This window comes from Schistocerca serialis, chromosome 6 (genome assembly GCF_023864345.2).
Source record: "Schistocerca serialis cubense isolate TAMUIC-IGC-003099 chromosome 6, iqSchSeri2.2, whole genome shotgun sequence".
NCBI classification, from domain to species: Eukaryota; Metazoa; Arthropoda; class Insecta; order Orthoptera; family Acrididae; genus Schistocerca; species Schistocerca serialis.
Window position 1 is genome coordinate 604005866 of NC_064643.1, and position 21780 is coordinate 604027645.

A 21780-nucleotide genomic window follows, 5' to 3' on the forward strand; every position below is an offset into this window, starting at 1 on the left:
ACTATTTACCAAAACTTCTTACTACTATCCTCCTCACATTCCTGATGAAGGATATCAGAATCTGACATTTATTATAAACCACTAGTTTTGACCTTTTAAAAACATTGTTGCGTTTGATTTACTTTATAGATGAATTATCTCTCAGTCTTGCCGATGATTTAATAGACAACCACTTTCTCAAGATAGCAGCTCATCTTCTGACTGATTAGTTGCTCTATAATTAAATGATTCAAGTACCTTTCAGTTTCTTCCTAAACAATATTGTTGTAACTCCATCTTTTTCAAAACCCATTGCTGCAGTCAAATCATCATTTCCTCCCCAGAACTTATCAACTTTTGGAGTGGACCTGGAAGATACAATCATCTTTTACATTGTAGTACATAAATCACACACAGAAAATTCAAATATAGAGCTATTACACGTCCGTGGCTTGCCGGGTGTCCATAATTACTGAAGTGATGATTGCTATGCAACAACCTTTGTGGGAAAGACACCAAACCTAATATTTGTGCAAGCATCATAGTTTGAATGTTATACGAGAAATAGGAAATATAGTAAATGGACATTCCTTTTATAGGTCCTCATACTGACATTGTGTCATTCGCACACTATTTACGTATTCCACAGTGCATTCTATCTTATTACTCTAAGATGCAAACATTACTAAATTAAAAAACCCTACTTCTAGAGTTTTTGTCATTTATGTTATAAATACAAGAAATATTAGAAGGAATTAGGTGATCTGACCCAGCACACAAGAATTGTGTGTTCTTTCTATTTATTTAGGCAATGCGTCAAATTTAATTCATGAACATTTGGGTGTTTCAGACAATTTAAAACTCTAAGCAACAGCTATCCTAAAAAAAATCATTACTATGTGCCAGTTAAAGGCTGCAGTCCTTTGTGCTTTATAGTTAAATTGATTTTTGTAAAATCATGTAGTCAAAAATAAACTATATTTCATTTCATCAATATAAAAAATGGAATCGGAGAATTACACTGAAGAGCTGTATCACAGGAATAAAATTAAACTCAGAATGGGGTATATAAAATATGGAGCCCCATGATTACCCTCATATTCTTAATCTACATTAATAAAGCTATCTGTTGACACAAGCATATTAATGAAAGATGTGAACTAAACTATACCATACACAACCACGATGATAACTGAACAGACCTGAACTTCAGAGCAAACACCGAAACAAAGAATAAGAATCATATTATACAATTTTAAAAAACTGAGTGTGATGTGCTGTTAATACAAATTAGCATTACTGACATTCTGCTAATTATGCATTGAGTTTTTCTTTTTACATTTAACATAACCATAAATGGATAGCTTCCATTAGCAGATACACTGTAAATTTGCTGTTTTCCAATTTCTTTCAGTATCCCATTCAGCTGCTGCTTTTCATTACTCTGTATAGCAATAGCACAAGAGTAAGTTCATGAAACATAACCACTGGTGGGGAGTGAGGTGACTATTTAAACATGACAATTTACTTTAATTAGAACATTAAAATTAACAAGTAAAATAAGAATCCAGAGATAGTCAGTTTAAGCGAGGAGTGACTAATAAGGAATACTTTTAATCTATATTTCAGTTTTAGTACATTTACTGCCTTTTGCCTACAAGTCACTTTAACTTCACATCTTTCTTGTTTTAGTTTTGAAGAACAGTACATGATATTTGCAATAACACACCTGCCATGCATTGCTCAGTTAATAAATAGAGAAGTTATCTCAGGAGCTACAAATACAGTCCAAGATAAATGTTATTTTTGCATTTTAAAAGTAATCTGCTAGGAGCAATGAATTATGAGTAAAAGAATTTTACAGATTCTATGATGCACCATGAAATAGCGTACACATACCTGTCTCGTGTGTAGTAGTCCATTATACGATGTCTACTTCCCCGAGCAGAACCAATCACAATGTCAGTGCAATCCATGGCATTAAAGTCATGACGAGGAGCGTAGATATGAAGTGCTCCACCTATAACGAAGAAACCTGTTCAGATAATTATGTCATTTCAGATTAAGATCTTCAAGTTCAAAGTTTACTTGATTAATGTGCTAGATATAATTAGCTTAGGTTTCTTTTAATTTTTCTCCCATTAGTTCAACCGCAGAAAAAATCTCTGACCTCAAAGCTTACATTGTAGCAAAAAATTAAAAGACAGAAGATTTCAGCAAAAATATTTTTAAATGTAAATAGTATGTGCTGTGGAGGTTTTAAACCTCATTGATAAGCACAAGTGGAAATTTAAGAGAACAAAGTAAGGTGAACTCTTAGGCATTTAGAGTAAAGGAGAGTAATATATGTTTCATATCCATGCCCCTTAACACATTTATGTAAGAAATGTTGAGTGTAAAAACACTGATTGGTGATGTAGAGTAATTCTTCTGCAATTTAGAAGAATTCCTGGATGAACTATCGACAAACAAAAAACAGGTTATAGAATGAGATTTTCACTCTGCAGCGGAGTGTGCGCTGATATGAAACTTCCTGGCAGATTAAAACTGTATGTCCGACCGAGACTCGAACTCAGGACCTTTGCCTTTCGCGGGCAAGTGCTCTACCATCTGAGCTACCGAAGCACGACTCACGCCCGGTACTCACAGCTTTACTTCTGCCAGTATCTCGTCTCCTACCTCGTTTGGAAGGTAGGAGACGAGATACTGGCAGAAGTAAAGCTGTGAGTACCGGGCGTGAGTCGTGCTTCGGTAGCTCAGATGGTAGAGCACTTGCCCGCGAAAGGCAAAGGTCCCGAGTTCGAGTCTCGGTCGGACACACAGTTTTAATCTGCCAGGAAGTTTCAAAAAACAGGTTATAATAATAGTAGATGTGAACATTGACTATTTAAGCTATAATGTAAATTACTTCGGTATTCTGACTTTTATATTGCTACTGCACAGTGACTTATTCTCTTATAAAAAAAAAAATGACCATGACAAACTTAAGGAGAACCTTTCACAGAGAAACCAGCAGAAGATATACAAAACTGATGATATTAATGAAAAGTGGGGCCATCTCTATGAAACATATAACCACATTTTAAGTGGGCATGTCCAGTAGTAAAAAAATTAAGGAAATCAGATTACACAAAGAATCTTAAAATTCCTCCCAAAACTGACAAATTAAAGGAAAATATGGATGACTCATGTGTGCTGTTCAGAGATACATAATTGCAATACTTCCTAACAAAGTACAAAAGCAGCAAAAATATGTATAGGAAGTCCCTGAAGACTCTAAACACAAACTATTAGCTGAAAAGAGAAGTGAATTCAGTACTGTCAGTAAGACAGTCTTGACTGTAGTGAGAATGTGAAAGCAAAGAGTATTCAGGCTGCAGTAACAAAGCACTAAAAGAAAAACGGAATGCTGCTGAGGAAGCCCATGATAGTATTTGAGGCTTTCATAAAACATTTCAGTAATGCATGAATAGAAGAAACTGATGAACCAACATTACAATTAAACTCAGTTAAAATGAGTAATTCATTGTACCTAACAAGTATGACGGAATATGAAGTCATGAAAATAATCTCAAAACTCAAAATAAAAACATCCACTCACTGGGATGCCATATCATCTACACCACTTAAAGAATGCAAAAATGAATTAATAAAAGCAATAACACATTTAATAAACAGTTCAACTGCCCAAGAGGCTTTTAAAATTTACTGAGATGTGGTCAGTGAATAAAAAGGGAGCAACCACTGAGGTAAAGAATCGAAGGCCAATTTCATAGACTTCAACACTTGGTACATCACTTGAAAGAGTGGTATCTTTCTCCTGTAAACAAAACTTATTAAACAACTTGCAGCACAATTTCTGAAAAGGAAGGTCCACAATAAAGCAGAATAAATTTTTTCCCATGCACTGCTAAACAGACTACATAAAGGAAAAAAAGTCATTGGAACATTTTTAGATTTTTCTAAGGTCTTTGATTCTGGGAATCATGCAGTAATATTATCCAAGTTACAAACTTGTGGTATCAGGGGACCAGCACAAACGATTTTAAGTTCTTATCTCTGAAACAGAAGACAGTGTACAGAACTGTATTATAAGAATGAAAGTAAGCTGTTAACAGTAAAATCAGTATACAAAACTCTCAGCTGTGGAGTCCCCCGGAGAAGTATTCGTAGGCATTTTTGTTTCTTGTATGTATTAATAACTGATGGTTAGCTGTGGTTCTAGTGAGCAGTTAGCATTCCAAAGCAATGGAGAAAACTTTGAACTAAATGTCATACTGAATCCCAGTCTACAGTTGAAATATCTGAGAAACTAAGTTTTTAGGCAATGTGATTGATGAACATCCTCTATGGACATAGCATATTAGCCACATCTGTAAAAAGGTTACCTGCAATATTTACTCACTATAATACCTCTAAAATATACCTCCTCCTGGTCTTAAACAAGTATGTTTTTTAATCCGTATTTGCAATATGGTGCTGAAATTTGGTGTGGCACATCCACAGCCTAAGTGGATAGCATATTCAGGCTTCAAAAGAGAGCAGTTAGGATAGCTGCTTATATAAGCAGGTGCCAGTTCTGTAGTGACTGCTTCAAAAATTACAATTAACTAACTGTGTGTTCACTGGATGTTCTTAACACTGTAGTGTTTACAAAAGAGAATGATGAAATAAGTGTAATGAACAGAAGCATTCATAATTACAATGCATGAACTAGTTGTGATTATCATACGATACTGAATAATAAACAAGCTACAGATCACAGTCCACTTGGAGCTATAGGGCAGTTTTATAGTAGATTGCTAAATAATATAAAGTAACTCCATGGCAATCTTTTTAAGGGCAGGTTGAAATAGTTGTTAACTGAAATATGTTTATACTTACTCAAGGATTTACGATCTGCATTATTGATAGTTCTCCTTTTATGTACTGCAATATATTATAGGTTTTATATAACAGTATACAATGTGCAATGTGGTGTGTGTATCCATTATACGTTTGGCAAGATATCATTGTAAATGCATGTACAAAAAATGATCATGTCTAAGACTATTAAGTTATTATTGACACAGATTATTATCAGGAACACAACATGTACACCCAAAAAATGAATTGCAAGAATAACTGCCATACAGCATCTGTCTGATGTATATTGATGCAAAATATTTGTACATATAACTTTAATGTATTTTCACTTCTAATAAATGTCTTACTTATATATAAAAACAAAGATGAGGTGACTTACCGAACAAAAGCGCTGGCAGGTCGATAGACACACAAACAAACACAAACATACACACAAAATTCAAGCTTTCGCAACAAACTGTTGCCTCATCAGGAAAGAGGGAAGGAGAGGGGAAGACGAAAGGAAGTGGGTTTTAAGGGAGAGGGTAAGGAGTCATTCCAATCCCGGGCTCCCGGGATTGGAATGACTCCTTACCCTCTCCCTTAAAACCCACTTCCTTTCGTCTTCCCCTCTCCTTCCCTCTTTCCTGATGAGGCAACAGTTTGTTGCGAAAGCTTGAATTTTGTGTGTATGTTTGTGTTTGTTTGTGTGTCTATCGACCTGCCAACGCTTTTGTTCGGTAAGTCACCTCATCTTTGTTTTTATATATAATTTTTCCCACGTGAAATGTTTCCTTCCATTATAAATGTCTTACTTAGCTTCATTTAACAATATTTGTGATACAAGCTGCACATTATCATCCTGCATAACTCTGTACATGCTTGGCATATGTGTACAAGATGTTTCACTAAGTGACGGATACAGATAGTCGCCCCTTCTCTGTATTATTTGATAATTAAATATAAAGTACACAGGAGTAAAATTTGTCAGGAGTGTTTTTGCTTATTCTTTGTTTCAACACATTTATCAAAATGTTCTGTTATTACCTCCAAACAAATATTTAGTGTCACTATGGCATAAGAATCAGTCTTATATTTTGATGTGTACAAATGTCAAGAGATCCCAAGACCAGAAGATTTCGTGCAATATGCATTTTCTATTACCAAGGTGAATAATATTTTAACATGCTGAATTACAAGTAAATGTTTTAACTGTTGTATGCTGTATACAATAAGGTTGCCTTCAAGGGGGAAAACTCAAAGCAGTTGTTTTTAAGTTAGAGTTTTCTACTTTAAGTTAGAGTTTACTACATAATCTATTACCTTGAGGCTGTGGCACAGCCTGTGCAGAAAAAGGCTTCCCACTGCTTGTAGGCACAAGCTTGGGCTTTGCTTTGGATCCAGTCCCAGATGATGGCTCAGGCTCTGAAGCTGGCTCGGGTTCAGATTTGGGTTCTGGTTCAGAACTGGGTTCAGGTTCAGAACTGGGTTCAGGTTCAGATTTAGGTTCTGGTTCAGAGCTAGGTTCTGGTTCAGAGCTAGGTTCTGGCTCAGAACCAGGTTCAGGCTCAGATTTGGGTTCTGGTTCAGAACTAGGTTCAGGATGGGCTGAAGCATTTAATCCAAGCTTTGGTCTAAGCAGGAAAGCAGGCTTTGTAGCTTGAATAGGACCTTGTGATGTTCCTGGCCTTGATTCTTGAGAGGCAGACTGTTGTCCTTGCACAGAAGTCTTGCCTAATGAAAGAGAAATTGTGCAGTGCAGAGATATACAGAAAACACCAACCACCTTTAGCCCTTACAGTACAAGCTTGAAAGCAGTGTTTTATGGTTCAAGATCAACAACGAAATACTACAGGAACAGAAGATCTATCAGTAGAACAATATTTACATATTTGACTGTGTATAACTGGTTGACAGATTCTATTTCTGTATCACAGGAAAGTTACAGCAAGATTTGTAAATACCGAAGTTTTGCTTAGAAAAATTAATTACTGTTGCACACATATGGCATGCTTTAAGAGTAATTCACGAATTTTGGTCAGACAAAATTTAAATTTAATGTTAAGATTACTGCAATAAAAGACACATGAAAAAAATCAAAGTGCTTAAAAAATAAGTTTTCAAAAGAGAGCAATGTGCCATAGTTTCCATAAAATGTTTTAATAAACTATGAACATAGGATGCTGAGACCACATAATCAAAACTATGTTCAGTCACATAAAATAAAGGAGAAATTCCAAAAGCAAACTGGAATCTGAACTTTTAGTGTATTTTTTGTGTTCCCTACCTTAACTTTGCTGCTCTGAAGAAATCCAAGACCAGAGCTATTTTATATATTATTTTGCAGCAAGTTTAGATCAATAATATTATACACCAATGGATTACAGACGTAAGTTGAAATTAACACACAGAAAATGGCCTTTATTTCTTTGCTACAGAAATTTATCCTGAAATGGAAAATTATTACACTGTAGGGAGGATTGTGCATTTTACCTGGAGACTGTTCTACATTTGGTGTTTCTCTCTTCCGGCGACCTGAAAAGGAAGGAAAAAATAAACATACAAAAACATTTAATAAGTCTTGCATATTCTATTTAAGGGATATAATTAATAGTGATTACTGTATCATGTACCTCTTCTGGCACTGACTCGATAAGATACACTTGTCTTCTGGACAGATATTCCTTGGTCACTTGGGACAGTACTTGATTCAGGAATTTCTTCCAGTTTTGTTTCTCTTGATGACACCACCTAAAGAAAATCAATTAGAACAAAAAGTAGTAATGAATTCCTTAATAATATAATTGTTTACATTACTTGTGAACGAAAAGTAACCAAACATAAACAAATGTGGTATATCTGTGAGTGTCATGCTGAATTTAAATTGCCATATGCACTCATAAATATTATGGCTTGATTTAAATTTATTTTTAGAGTAGTTAACTGAACACAGCATCCAATAATATTTGATTTAGAGTTTAATATCCTTAATGCTATTCCACAGTTACTGTTGCTTTGCAGTTAATTTGTGTGTGCTAAGATTCTCCCTTCCCTTCAGCACTAAGGCTTTTACTCTTTTCATTTCCTGTACCTTCCTTAACCTTCTAAAGAATTCGTTTTGAAAATTCTGAAAGCTCTGGATTCAAATGTATTTTTAAATCAGCACATATTGTCAGGTAATTTTACTTCTTCCAGTTGAAATGCATCTTTACACCACATTCCCAACAAACTATTTTTAATGTTAACTGACTAAATCATATAAATTCAGTTAAGAAATGAGGGAGCTGTTAAATCACTAAGAGGCAGAAAGACTGGCCATCATTTACCTTCAATAGACACAACTCCCAGTACAGCTGATAGATAAATTGGTTAATAATACTCCTAATGTTTGCAACAATTCATTACCACTCCTGGAATTAAAGAGAGAAGGTTGAAAAGTGGCAGAGGGTAGGTCACTCACACTCTAGATCGAGAAGGATGCACCTATAATGAGGAGGGAGACAAAGATGTAGGAAAGGGCATACCCTGTGTCTTCTGAAAGAAGACTGACATCAGCATCCTTTATCTGAATAAAGGCTCCACTGTTGTGATATCTGACCATGACAGAATGCAGCAGTGGGACTTTGTCTGCTCTTACACACTGTAACAAGCAAAAGCATGTCATAATGACCCCACTCTTTCCTTCCAGACAGAGAAACAAAGGCTGTTAAGAACTCCAGGGCCTTCATGATGGCTCACAGCTACCTTCCTGACAGATGCACCCCCATTTTCTACCAGAAACACAACCTCCCTAGTAATACCATTGTAGCAGTAGTCTTCAAACCTCCAACCAAACACCTCTAGCTGAAAAGAAAGTGTCTCCCACATTACATAAAAGACACCAACCCCTTCCTAGAACATCTCAAATCCATTTTCACTCCTTTGAAAACTTCTATCTCAGCACCAATGTGATCTTCCTTTACACCTACATCCCACATCAACATGACCTCTTAAGTCCTTTAGCACTTTTGTTTATTGTCACAATAGGAAATTTCATCCTTACCAACAACTGCTTCACCTGTGAGGACCAGACAAACAAAACAAAAATGGGGGAGGGGATTAATTATGTATCCTTGAGTTCTGAGCTCTCAGTGAAAAGTAACACTTTTGTGCCTCAAACCACATTAACTTCTTTGCCTAAAGCAAATTCACCTGACCCTTCTCCAAAAACAGAGCTACTTTCATGGTTGTTGACCTCAACATCACTGAGGATGAAATTCGAATATGAGTCCACATCAAACCAACCAGAAAGAACAGTATCTCCACTTCAACAGCTGCCATCACTTCCATGTCAACATTTCCTTTCCTACAGTCTAAGTATTTATGGTAAATTTATCTGTTCTAACAACAAATTCTTCAATGCTTAGTCATCTCTCAATCAGTCTCCTTCTCCCTCTCTCCACCCAATATTGCTCCTCTTTCAAAAGTGTCATAAGCATCCTACTCATCATCCAGTACCATCTAGACTTTTTAATGCCCCAATACATCACCCTTTCTGAATTTGAGCACTGAAATGAGATGGTCTCTCCCAGATATGCTTCCCACACCATCCACTGTTTGCTGGCTGTCACTCTCCTAATTTGCACAACACCCTTGTCAAACTATGTCCCAACACTCTTCACCTACAACAGTTCCCATTGTAGCATTTGCTTTACAGACCCACCCACAAGCACTCAACATGAGAAACTACTCAAGTTGTATACTAATTGCTATATGGATGGATATCCAACAAGCTAGCTATCCTTCCATACATACATGCAAACATCTCCTCTCTCTTTTCCTCTTTCTCCTTTTTTTAACTGCATTATTCCACTTTTTTTATTTTTGCTTCCCTCTTTTACTTCTCACTCTGTTTCTTCAATCATCTTTGAAAGTAAGATAGTACATTAGTATGTAGTGTGCTACCTTCAACCAATTACATTCCCTTACACGTGTCCCATCATCTGCCTTTCTAAAAATAAAAAATAAATAAAAATAAAAAAAAGAAGTAGGTTCCTCTCCATGTGAGGTCCTGCTCCTGCCCGACTTTCTCAACCTCCCACTACACCCCGCCTTTCACTCTGAAGAAGGAAATATTGTTCTGAATGTCAGGCATGTTGTTTTTAAGTGTTTTATCAGTGGCACTGACAATTATGTCTGTTGAATTACATAATATACAAATTGAGAGGTAATTTAATTTTTACTTCTAAGTTGATGCTTCCCAGGAAAAACACCAATGTTTGCCATGCTGAGAAAGAAGAGTGAATTACAGAATTTGCTGGTATAAAGATCAGTGTAAGATGTTCCTTACTAGTTTAAAAGGGACAGTGCACATTTCACAAAGCACAAAAGGCTAACTTAAATAATTTCCCACATAATGATGATTATAGTGTGAAGACTGAAACATGTAGAGCATTTAATAAGTTAATGACAGATGTTGGAAACTTGTCAGTCACACCCCTCAAAGGTGCAGTCCATTATGGATTAAATTAAAAAATCTTGCCTTCTCAGAATGGTAAAATTTAATATGATTCTAAATAAAAAGTTTGGATTCAGTCCTTACATTTAATGTCTGGTGAATTTCATAATCTCAGAGATACATTCTATCAGCAAGCAAAGAAGTTCCTGAACATCCTTACAGTTCATTAAGTAATAATAGTGTTGTCACAATGAAAGCAATAGTAAAAGAAGATTAGTGTTTTACATGGAGAAAAACACAGGAACCTCTAAATACTCAACCAGCTGCAATGCTGATTGCAACGAAAAATCACCTGATACCTGTGAATATAAACAGTGACAAGACTGCATCAGTGTGCACCAAGTGAGGTGGTACAGTAGTTAAATTGCTAGAATTACATTCAGGTAAATTTTTTTTTTTTTTTTTTGGTAGGGTTTAAGGGCGCTCAACTGCTGAGGTCATTAGCGCCCAGTCACTGGTGTTAGAGCACAAGGAACCTGCTAAAACTCAAGGGGATGGGGGGACATCAAAAGGACCTGACAAAGATGCAGATGAAATAAGTAAAAAGGTTAAATGTCTTTGGCCAAGCCAGTTAAAGTTATAAAACGCAGAAGACGAGCAGCTGCTCGAGCGTCATCAGCTAAAACATCCGGTAAGGTAGATGGCAGGGACAGGACAACACGAAATTGACTAAAACGGGGACACGACAATAAAACATGGCGCACCGTTAATGCCTGACCACAAGGGCACTGCGGGGCTGGGTCACCAGAGAGCAGGTAGCGGTGGCTAAACCGGCAATGCCCAATCCGCAACCTGGTCAGAAGGACCTCCTCGCGCCGAGATGGTCGGGAGGAAGTTGTCCAAGCAGTTGGGAGCGGTTTTACTGCCTGGAGCTTGTTTCCTTGGAGGGATGACCAAGCATCCCACCACAAGGACACAAGCCTCTTACATACATCCCCACAAACGTCAGATGACGGGACACAATGGGAGGCTGGCCGAGGCTGGAGGACTGCAGCCTTGGCTGCAGCATCCGCAGCCTCATTCCCAGGCACTCCTACATGTCCGGGGACCCACAGAAAGCTGACAGAACCGCCATTATCAGCGAAAGAATGGAGGGACTGCTGTATTCGTTGAATCAAGGGATGGACCGGATAGGGAGCCCCAAGGCTCTGAAGAGCACTGAGGGAGTCAGTGCAAAGTACATACGATGAATGGCGGTGGCGGCGGGCATACTGAATGGCCTGATGGAGAGCAAAAAGCTCGGCCATAAAGCTGGAACATTGGTCAAGGAGCCGGTATTTAAAGGTGGCGGTCCCGACGACAAAGGCACAGCCGACACCATCGTCAGTTTTGGAGCCATCGGTGTAAATAAAGGTGTGACCAGCAAGTCGAGCACGAAGTTCGACAAACCGTGAGCAATACACTGCAGCTGGAGTTCCCTCCTTCGGGAGTGAGCTGAGGTCGAGATAAATACGAACCGGAGCCTGGAGCCAAGGTGGTGTCGGGCTCTCACCCTCTCTGAAAGTGGTAGGGAGGGCAAAATCCAATTGTCGAAGCAGGCGATGGAAGCGGACTCCGGGGGGCAGCAGGGCAGACACATACAACCCGTACTGACGGTCGAGAGAATCGGCGAAGAAGGACTTGTAAGAGGGGTGTTCGGGCATAGACAACAGCCGGCAGGCATACCGACACAGCAGTATGTCGCGCCGGTAGGTCAATGGTAACTCGGCAGCGTCAGCATAAAGACTCTCGACAGGACTAGTGTAGAAGGCTCCGGTCGCAAGACGTATCCCCCGATGGTGGATGGAGTTGAGCCGGCGTAAGAGGGATGGCCGAGCGGACGAGTAGACGAAGCTCCCATAATCCAGCTTCGATCAGACTATGGACCGATACAAGCGAAGCAGGACAGTGCGATCCGCTCCCCAAGATGAACCGCTAAGAACTCTGAGGACATTAAGGGAACGTGTACAACGGGCCGCCAAATAAGAGACATGTGGAGACCAACACAGTTTCCGGTCCAACGTGAGCCCTAGAAACTTAGTTGAGTCCACGAATGGGAGAACAACGGGACCGAGATGTAAGGATGGCGGAAGGAACGCTTTATATCGCCAAAAGTTGATACAAACCGTCTTCTCTTCAGAGAACCGGAAGCCATTTGCCACGCTCCATGAGTAGAGGCTGTCTAGACAACGCTGGAGGCAGCGCTCCAGGAGGCATGTTCTCTGGGCACTGCAGTAGATCGCGAAGTCATCGACAAAGAGAGAGCCTGAGACATTAGGTGGAATGCAATCCATAATTGGATTGATCGCGATGGCAAAAAGGGCTACGCTCAAGACGGAGCCCTGAGGCACTCCGTTCTCCTGGAGGAAGACGTCGGACAATACGGAACCCACACGTACCCTAAACTTTCGATCCGTTAAAAAGGAATCAATAAAAAGGGGCAGACGACCGCGTAGGCCCCACTGGTGCATAGTGCGGAGGATACCTCCTCTCCAACAGGTATCATAAGCCTTCTCCAAGTCGAAGAACACGGCTACCGTTTGGCGCCTTCGCAAAAAGTTGTTCATGATGAATGTCGACAAGGTCACAAGGTGGTCAACAGCGGAGCGGCGGCGACGAAAGCCGCATTGGACATTAGTAAGTAGTCGTCGAGATTCAAGAATCCAAACTAACCGAGCATTGACCATGCGCTCCATCACCTTACAGACACAGCTTGTAAGAGAAATGGGGCGGTAACTAGAAGGAAGGTGTCTATCCTTCCCGGGTTTGGGTATAGGAACAACAACGGCGTCACGCCAACGCATGGGGACCTGACCTTCGGTCCAGACGCGATTGTAGGTACGAAGAAGGAAGCTTTTGCCCGCCGGAGAAAGGTGTGCCAGCATCTGAACGTGAATGGCATCTGGCCCCGGAGCAGAGGACCGGGACAGTGCAAGCGCACGTTCGAGTTCCCGCATAGTAAAGGGGGCATTGTAAGTTTCCAGATTCAGCGAGTGGAAGGAAGGTCGCCGAGCCTCTTCTGCCTCTTTCCTGGGAAGGAAGGCAGGATGGTAATGGGCGGAGCTTGAAACCTCTGCGAAAAAGCGGCCAAAGGCGTTGGAGACAGCCACAGGATCAACAAGGACCTCATTACCTGAGGTCAGGCCAGGTACTGAGGAGTGGGCCTTAATGCCCGACAGCCGGCGCAGGCTACCCCAAACAACGGAAGAGGGAGTAAAACTGGTAAAGGAGCTCGTGAAAGAGGCCCAGCAAGCTTTTTTGCTGTCTTTGATGACTCTACGGCATTGCGCTCGGAGTCGTTTGTATTCAATACAATTCGCCAACGTAGGATGGCGGCGAAAGGTGCGTAAAGCACGTCGTCGAGCACGGATAGCGTCCCTACAAGCCTCGTTCCACCAGGGGACGGAAACGCGACATGAAGAAGAAGTAGTACGAGGTATGGAACGTTCGGCAGCATGGATAATAACAGCCGTGAGGTATTCGACCTGACTGTCACAGCTGGAAAAATCGTGGTCCGGAAAGGTCGCCAGGGAGGAGTAAAGTCCCCAGTCAGCTTTCAGTATGTTCCAGCGCGAAGGACGTGGGGATGGGGTGTGGTGCAGGAGACGAACGACACAGGGGAAGTGGTCGCTCGAATAGGTGTCAGAAAGGACATACCACTCGAACCGACAGGCAAGAGTGGTAGAACAGATCGAGAGGTCCAAGTGGGAGGAGGTATGAGTAGAGTCCGAGAGGAAAGTCGGGGCGTCGGTATTGAGGCAGACAAGATTGAGATGGTTGAAGACATCCGCCAAGAGTGAGCCTCTTTGACAGGATGCAGGAGAGCCCCAAAGGGGATGATGGGCATTGAAGTCGCCAAACAATAAGAACGGCGGAGGAAGCTGATCGATCAGGTGCATCATGTCAGCCCGACTAACAGCAGATGACGGTGGAGTGTAGACGGTACAAACTGAAAAAGTAAAAGCAGAAAGAGTAATGCGGATAGCTATTGCTTGGAGTGGGGTGGTCAATGGGATGGGATGGTAATAGACATCGTCCCGAACGAGCAACATGACCCCACCATGAGCTGGGATACCGTCCACAGGGGCGAGGTCATACCGCTCCGAGGTATAGTGGGAAAAGGCAATACGGTCAGTCGGGCGCAACTTGGTTTCCTGGAGACCAAGGACGAGCGGACAGTGCAGGCGGAGGAGCAGTTGTAATTCCTCCCGATTAGATCGAATACCTCTTATGTTCCAATGAAACAACGCCATTGCTAGTCAAAAAGTTGGGGGAACGAGATGGGGAAGAGCTGGTCACCTCGATGGCCGCGGAGGGCCAGGTTGCGAGGCAACAACGCTACAACTGACGGCAGGCGGATCCGGTTCCATCGACTCGTCGCCAGCTGCGGCCGCTGCCCTGATGGTGTAGGAGGGGCCGCATCATTTGCCGACAAAAGGCCGGCGGAACGCCTGGCAGCAGAGCGTCCCGGCGAAACTGAGGACGGCCGGGAGCAGCGACTCACGGATGAAGCGTCAGATGAAACGCGCCGGGGTGGAGAGGGGGATAGAGATTTCTTCTTGGAGGCCTTCTTGGAAGGGATGGTGGGCTGGACCCGAAGAAGGTCCTCACGCGCGGGGTCCGTTTTGGAACGCCGGACCTCGGAAGCTGGGGTCCGGAACGTTTCCCCGATGGACGCCTGAGAAGAGGATCGCTTCTCAGGTGGCGTGGGGGGAGGAAGAGGAGGAAGGGTGGCCCCTGGGGCAGGGGGGGTGGGGGCCGCGGGGGAGGAGGAGTTGGAAGGGAGGGATTTGGGAGGCGGAGGCAGAGCCCCCTGATGGGCAGAGGAGGCGGAGGGGGGACAGGATAGAGGTGAGGATACAGCGGAAGGAGTGGACACAACTGAGGCAAACGAAGTGGCCAGTGACACGGGATGAAGGCGGTCATACTTCTTCCTGGCCTCAGAATAAGAGAGCCAATCCAAAGTTTTGAGTTCTTGTATCTTTTTCTCCTTCTGATAGGCGGGGCAGTCTGGGGACCTAGGCGAGTGGACGCCAGGACAATTAGGGCACCGAGGTGGTGGGGTGCAAGTATGTTCCTCACGAAGAGGACGTCCACAGTCGCCACAAAGGGGTTCAGCCTCACACCGGGACGACATGTGCCCAAAGCGCAAACACCTAAAACAGCGCATAGGAGGCGGGACGTAAGGTCGCACGTCGCACCGGTAGCACATCACCTTGACCTTCTCCGGGAGAACGTCCTCCTCGAAGGCGAGGATAAAGGCCCCGGTGTCGATGCGACGGTCTTTGGGGCCGCGCTGGACTCGCCGGACGAAATGCACGCCGCGGCGGTCCAGGTTGGCCCTGAGCTCCTCATCAGATTGTAGCAGGAGGTCACGATGAAAAATAACCCCCTGCGTCCTATTTAGTGACAGATGTGGGACAATGGAGACTGGGATGTCCCCTAGGCGGTCGCACGCCTGGAGTGCCGCCGATTGTGTGGCAGAGGTGGTCTTGATAAGAACGGACCCTGATCGCATCTTGCTGAGAGCCTCGATTTCCCCGAAGACGTCCTCAATGCGCTGAACAAAGAACATGGGCTTGGAGGTGGCGAACGTCCCCCCATCTGTTCGAGAACAGACCAAATAGCGGGGGAAGTACTTCGCCCCAAGCCGGCGGGCCTGTCCCTCCTCCCATGGAGTGGCCAAGGGGGAAAGGGCAGGAGAACCAGAACTAGAAACGGTACCTTTTCTTTTGGAAGACTCGGCCGCAGAGCGACCTGATACGTGTTGACGTTTCATGTGCGAAACGTCCGCCCCGATACCACCCACTCCGACCAGGGGCTCTCCCCACGGGCGCCACCCAGCCGCAGCAAGGGCCACCTGGCAGGATGACCATTGCCGGGAGTCCTGATGCCCCAAGGAGACGGGCATCTACTCCTTGGCCAACGCGGGGAGGGTGCAGCTCAGGTATCGGCAGTACGATCCCTGTGTTGTCAGGGGGCTACAACCTAGAGGGTACATGACGACCCCACCACAACGGGCTGGCTACCGTGCTGGATTTCTGGTGCCATGGAAAGTCCATCATGATCGCTGGTGCAGATGGAGATGCACTATGGGCGTAACTTGGACAACCCATCAGGCGTTTAGGCCCAATTTGAGGAATAATGCGTATGGTGACAACGCCGGTGCAATGCTGAGTGCCAAGGTCTTAGTGCACTTAGGACCAGTGGTACACCATGTAAGGTGTCCTTCCCCAAAAGGCTCGTACTTCTGTAGAATTTTGAAAAATGGAGGTCAAACCCCAAGGGGGACCATCACATTAAGGCCAAAACATTTGAGACTCCTTTTAGTCGCCTCTTACGACAGGCAGGAATACCGCGGGCCTATTCTTACCCCCGAACCCGCAGGGGGGACATTCAGGTAAAGGGGGCTGAAAATCCCCAGCCAGTCATTCTTCCCTAAATCACTAACAGAGAATGCTGTAATTGTTACTTTAAAAAGGAAACAGATGATTACCTTCCAAACTTTTGTCTAACCCAAGCTTAGGTTTCATCTCTAATGAACTAATTAATGAAGGTATTACACCCTAATCTTCCTTTTTCTTGTTACATCTGTTCTTACATTAATAAAAGAAAAACAGTCCCATTGATGTTACATGCTACTGACGTATAAGACAGATCAAATTTAAGGGCATTTCAGTGACAATTTAAAAAAAAATCTGTATATACTGCTATAATCAAGAAAAGCAATTGATAAAATAATGTTTTCAGTCTCTCTCTTCATCGCGTTAAGTGCATCTTTCTTTTGAAGTAAAATTTTCTGTGACGGTGTATCTAGTGACCTTGTATATTATCTCAATAACTGAGTATTTCACAAAGAGAGAAATTTTTAAGTCTGCCTGCACCAGTTGTTTATACATTTTTGCCATAGGCCAAGGTTGGGCATTCCCTGCTTGATGTTACATGATGACAATACAACAGTATGAATTTTACATTTTGTGAAAAAATCAAACTTTGAACATGCACTGTCATGACTATTTCCAGTCTAGATGCTGTATGACTTTGAACTGTTTGCAAAAGTCAAGTGAAGTTCTAGGGATGTCAGTCTGAAAAACCAGAAAGTGCCCTTGCAACTTCACCTTAAGACATAAAGAAGAGAAAAGCACACAATAAAATAGTTAATGGCTAAATTTGAAGACTAAAATTTACTGATACACAGAGAAAGAAGTTTGAAAAATTCTAGATCTTTACGTAAAAGGCTGAGCATTTGTCAACCAAAATAAAATTAATTACAATACGTTGTATTATCTATCATATTTTTTTCACATGACACACTGAAAGCAGTCAGGCAGATGCAGTATTTCTCAATTTCTGAAAAGCTCTTGGCTTAATATTGTACCTACTCTTATTATCAAAAGTGCAATGTATGGGTAAACAGCAAAATTTTTAACTGGATTGAGGATTTTTTGAAAGGAAGTATGCAGCATGTTATCTTGGATAGAAAGTAATCAACAGATGTAGAAGTAACTTCAAGTGTGCCCAAGGGAACTATATTGGGATCCTTGCTGTTCATGTTTTGCGTAAGTTAGCCTGTGAACAATACTTATAGTAACCTCAGACTTTCCACAGGTGATGCAGTTATCTATTCTATAGTACTGTCCAATAAAAATAGCACAAATATCCAGTCAGATCTTGATAAGATTTCAAATTGGTGCAAAGACTGGCAACTTGCTTTAAATGTTCAGAAATGTAAAATCGTGCGCACCATAAAAAAAAAAAAAAAAAAAAATGTTGTATCCTACAACCTTAATATTTTATGTGTCACAGTTGGAATTGGTCAACTCATACAAATACCTGGATGTAACAGTTTGTGGGGACATGAAATGGAGCTAAGACATAGTCTCAGTCATTCGTAAAGTAGATGGTGGACTGCAGCTCAGCTGTAGAATACTAGGGAAATGCAATCAGTCTACAAAGGAGGCTGCAAACAAAGCACTCATGCAACCCATCCTACAACATTGCTCAAGTGTGTGGGACGTATACCAAACAGGGCTAACAGGGGATACTGAGTGGTACGAAAAAGGATAGCACAAATGGTCAGAGGTTTGTTTGAACCGTGAGAGAGTGTCACTAAGATGTTGAAAGAACTGAGCTGGTGGAAGATTGAACACTGATGCTAACCATCCAGAGAAGGGCAACTTATAAAGTTTCTATAATCAACTTTAAGTGACAACTCTAGGAATATACGAGTATTACAACCCCCAATATATTGCTCACATAGAGATGGCAAAGACAAGATTAGACTAATTAAAGTAAGCACTGAGGCATTTAAGCAATAATTCTTCCTGTGATAAATACATGAGTAGGAGATAGCATGAACAATTGGTACAACGGGATAGGCCTCCGTCATGCACTTCACAGAAGTTTGCAGAGTATAGATTAGGACGTAGTTCTAATATTTAAAAAAATGTATTTAATACAATTATTTCACAGAAATTACTGATTTCTGTAATGCTGTACTATTTTATTAAAGGCCACACACCCACACACACACACACACTCACACACACACACACACACACACACACACACACAAACACACAAACCATTAACTTCTCTAGCATGCCAACAAGGTTCTATATAACAGTACAATTTTTTTGTCAAACTGTACCTCATGTACTCAATGTGTTTTGGCTACTGTATTTTCTAGTAATGACTAAAATTTTCAAATAACACTCACTTTATTGGTAACATTTCTGGACGGTTGCTGAGTTGTACTTGTCTGTGACACATCAGAAAGATTGGATGCACTGCTTGGTGCTGGCTTAGCAGTAGGCTTTAGTTCACTGCTGGGTTCTGGTTCACTGCTTGGTTCCGGTTCACTGCTTGGTTCCGGTTCACTGCTTGGTTCTGGCACACTGCTGGGTTCAGGTGCACTGCTGGGTTCAGGTGCACTGCTGGGTTCAGGCGCACTGCTGGGTTCAGGCGCACTGCTGGGCTCTGGTTCACTGCTGGGCTCTGGTTCACTGCTTGGTGCTGGTTCACTGGTTGGTTCTGGAGCTGCTGTAGTGTTTGATTTTCTGAGACCAGGAGGTTTTGTGTTTGCTAACTTTGGTTTCCGAAGAAATAATGTAGGCTTTGTGCTCGATGCCGAAGGTTCTGGTTCACTTGTTGGTTCCGGCTCAGTGGATGGTTCTGGCTCACTGCTAGGTTCTGGTTCTGGTTCAGCTGTTTACACACAAGATAAGCCTGAGATAGGTAGTAGATGGCAGATAAATAAACACTCATCATTCATCACATTGCTAAATAGAACAGTGCCTGACACAGTTCCTGAAAAGTATTGTTATAACCAATTCCCATGTATTATATAATTGGACATATTAAAAATCTAATCACCAAATGGTGACAAGAGAAAACCTACATAAAAGATATGGAAATGTGTAAGTTTTCATAGCCAATGGCTTGTTCTTCTGGTAGAAGTGTTGAAGGGAAAGGAACAGGGGTGAAGAAAAGGACTGGTGAGATTTAGGAAATGGGAGCGTTATTATTTATTTATTTATTTTATTCATCATCCAAAAGGTAACACATGTGATATAGAATTTGTCATTAGAATGTTTACATGTAACACATGATAACTGTTGTGACTCCCCGATCATTCAAAGCCCCGCCGCGCAATTACGCACATCCTCTACGTGCGACGCTGTCTGCCAGCCATGCAGCAGCTGCGCCAGCTAAGCGGCCAGCCGAGCAGCGGCCGCTAGACTGGGACTCAGTGCTCATTCGAATGCTAACGTGTACACATGTCTTGCTTGCCAACTTACTCTGTGGCTTATATGTGTTGTGTCGTTCTGAAATATATGTGTTAAACTTGATGTTATAACAATTGGCGACGAGGTAGTGGATTTTTCCTTTTCACCGTTGACCCACAGGGTTCCATGGCTACTGTCGAGCAACTATTGCAAAATGTCCTTGAACAGCAAATGCTTTTAACAGCGGCGATTCGCGATTTTATCGCGGCGTCAAATGCGGGGCATTTCTCGTCATTGGCTATACCTCCTTTTCCTCCTTACGACGAGACGGCGGAAGACTGGTCTGATTATGAAAAACGTCTTCGACAGCACTTCTTGGCATTTCATGTCACGGACGAACAACCATGTAAGTCTCTGTTCCTTTCCTGGATTTCATCTCAAATGTATCGGTTGTTGTCACAATTGGCTCCTTTGAAGGATCCTGTGTCTTTGTCCTTTGTTGAAATGTGCTCATTTCTGTCTATTTTCAAAAGCAAACGCATGTGGTAGCCTCTCGTGTTGCCTTTTATCGTTGTCAAAAACAGCCACATCAATCCTATCGCACTTGGGCTGCTGAACTTCACGGCCTCAGTCGAAAGTGTCAATTTGTTACTGACGTTCACAAAGACTCCTATGCCGATTCCATGGTATGGGACGCTATTATCCGGTCGGCACCCGACAAAGAAGTTTGGTAACGTGCCCTTCAGTTGGCGAATCCGACTCTAGATGAAGTTCTCTCCATTGCGCAGTCTTTTGAAATTTCTCGCACCGCTGGGGCGCAAATAGAGGCGTGGGGTGATGTCGGGGAAATACGACCTCTGTGCGCTGTTGAAGATGCGTGCGGCGCATCCCCGCCGGCCGACGTGGCCGCAGTGCGCTCCCACGCGCAGCCTTGGCCTAGCCGTAAACAACCCGCTAAGAAACTGCAGCAAAACCCCCGGCAACTTCCTTCATGTCCGCGGTGTTTTACGAAACATTCACGTGAGGATTGTCCCCAACGTTGGGCTGTGTGTCACAATTGCAAAAAGAAAGGTCATGTGTCTTCCGTTTGCAAATCCGACCGCATACATGATGTTCATGAACATGACGCTGATTCTGATTCTGTGTTGTCTGTCAATTGCACTTCTTCCCTTTCAGGGAAGTTATTCCTCACTGTCCAAATCCTTGGTCGAGATGTTTGCATGCAAGTGGATACCGGTTCTGCTGCCACTATAATTAATTCTCAGACGTATCTTCATTTGGGTTCTCCACTCCTGCCACCTGTTACTCGGCAATTACGGATGTACAATAAACAGAAGATTTCTCTCTTGGGACAGTTTAATGCTGAGGTATCTTACAAATCCGTCGTTCGCACTGTTTCCATATTTGTGGTCGACCAGAGCAACGCAGAAAATCTTTTTGGTTTCGATGCCTTTCGCGTTTTTGGGTTCTCCGTAGATGACTGTCAATATTGTCTCTGATGCTATTCCTAATGCTCAACTGGATTCCTTGTTGACATTTTCGTCCTTTTTTTTCTCCTGGGTTAGGCCTTGCAAACGACTTTGAAGCTCATATAACGCTCAAACCCACTGCTCGGCCTAAGTTTTTTCGGGCTTGGCCCATTCCTGTGGCCCTTCGTGATCGGGTAAAACGGGAGTTGGATTGTCTCACTACGTCAGGGGTTTGCTTCCTGTCACTTCCAGTGAGTGGTCCTCTCCTGTCGTTGTCGTTGCT

At 42.5% G+C, this 21780-nt stretch overlaps 1 protein-coding gene across 4 annotated transcripts in view; it reads right to left on the bottom strand.

Annotated features, from left to right (window-relative positions):
• The window catches only part of LOC126485139 (uncharacterized), a 504509-nt gene that overhangs the window by 60881 nt on the left and 421848 nt on the right, over positions 1 to 21780 (bottom strand). For 3 of the 4 annotated variants that reach the window (XM_050108800.1, XM_050108799.1, XM_050108798.1), the window contains exons 8-13: positions 19020 to 19507; positions 7458 to 7575; positions 7318 to 7359; positions 6148 to 6558; positions 1879 to 1999; positions 238 to 347 (exon numbers count right to left, since the gene is read on the bottom strand). In XM_050108800.1, coding sequence (XP_049964757.1) covers positions 238 to 347; positions 1879 to 1999; positions 6148 to 6558; positions 7318 to 7359; positions 7458 to 7575; positions 19020 to 19507 — 1290 coding nt within the window. The remainder of the gene's footprint in view (positions 1 to 237; positions 348 to 1878; positions 2000 to 6147; positions 6559 to 7317; positions 7360 to 7457; positions 7576 to 19019; positions 19508 to 21780) is intronic. The other variant, XM_050108802.1, reaches the window with a different exon arrangement.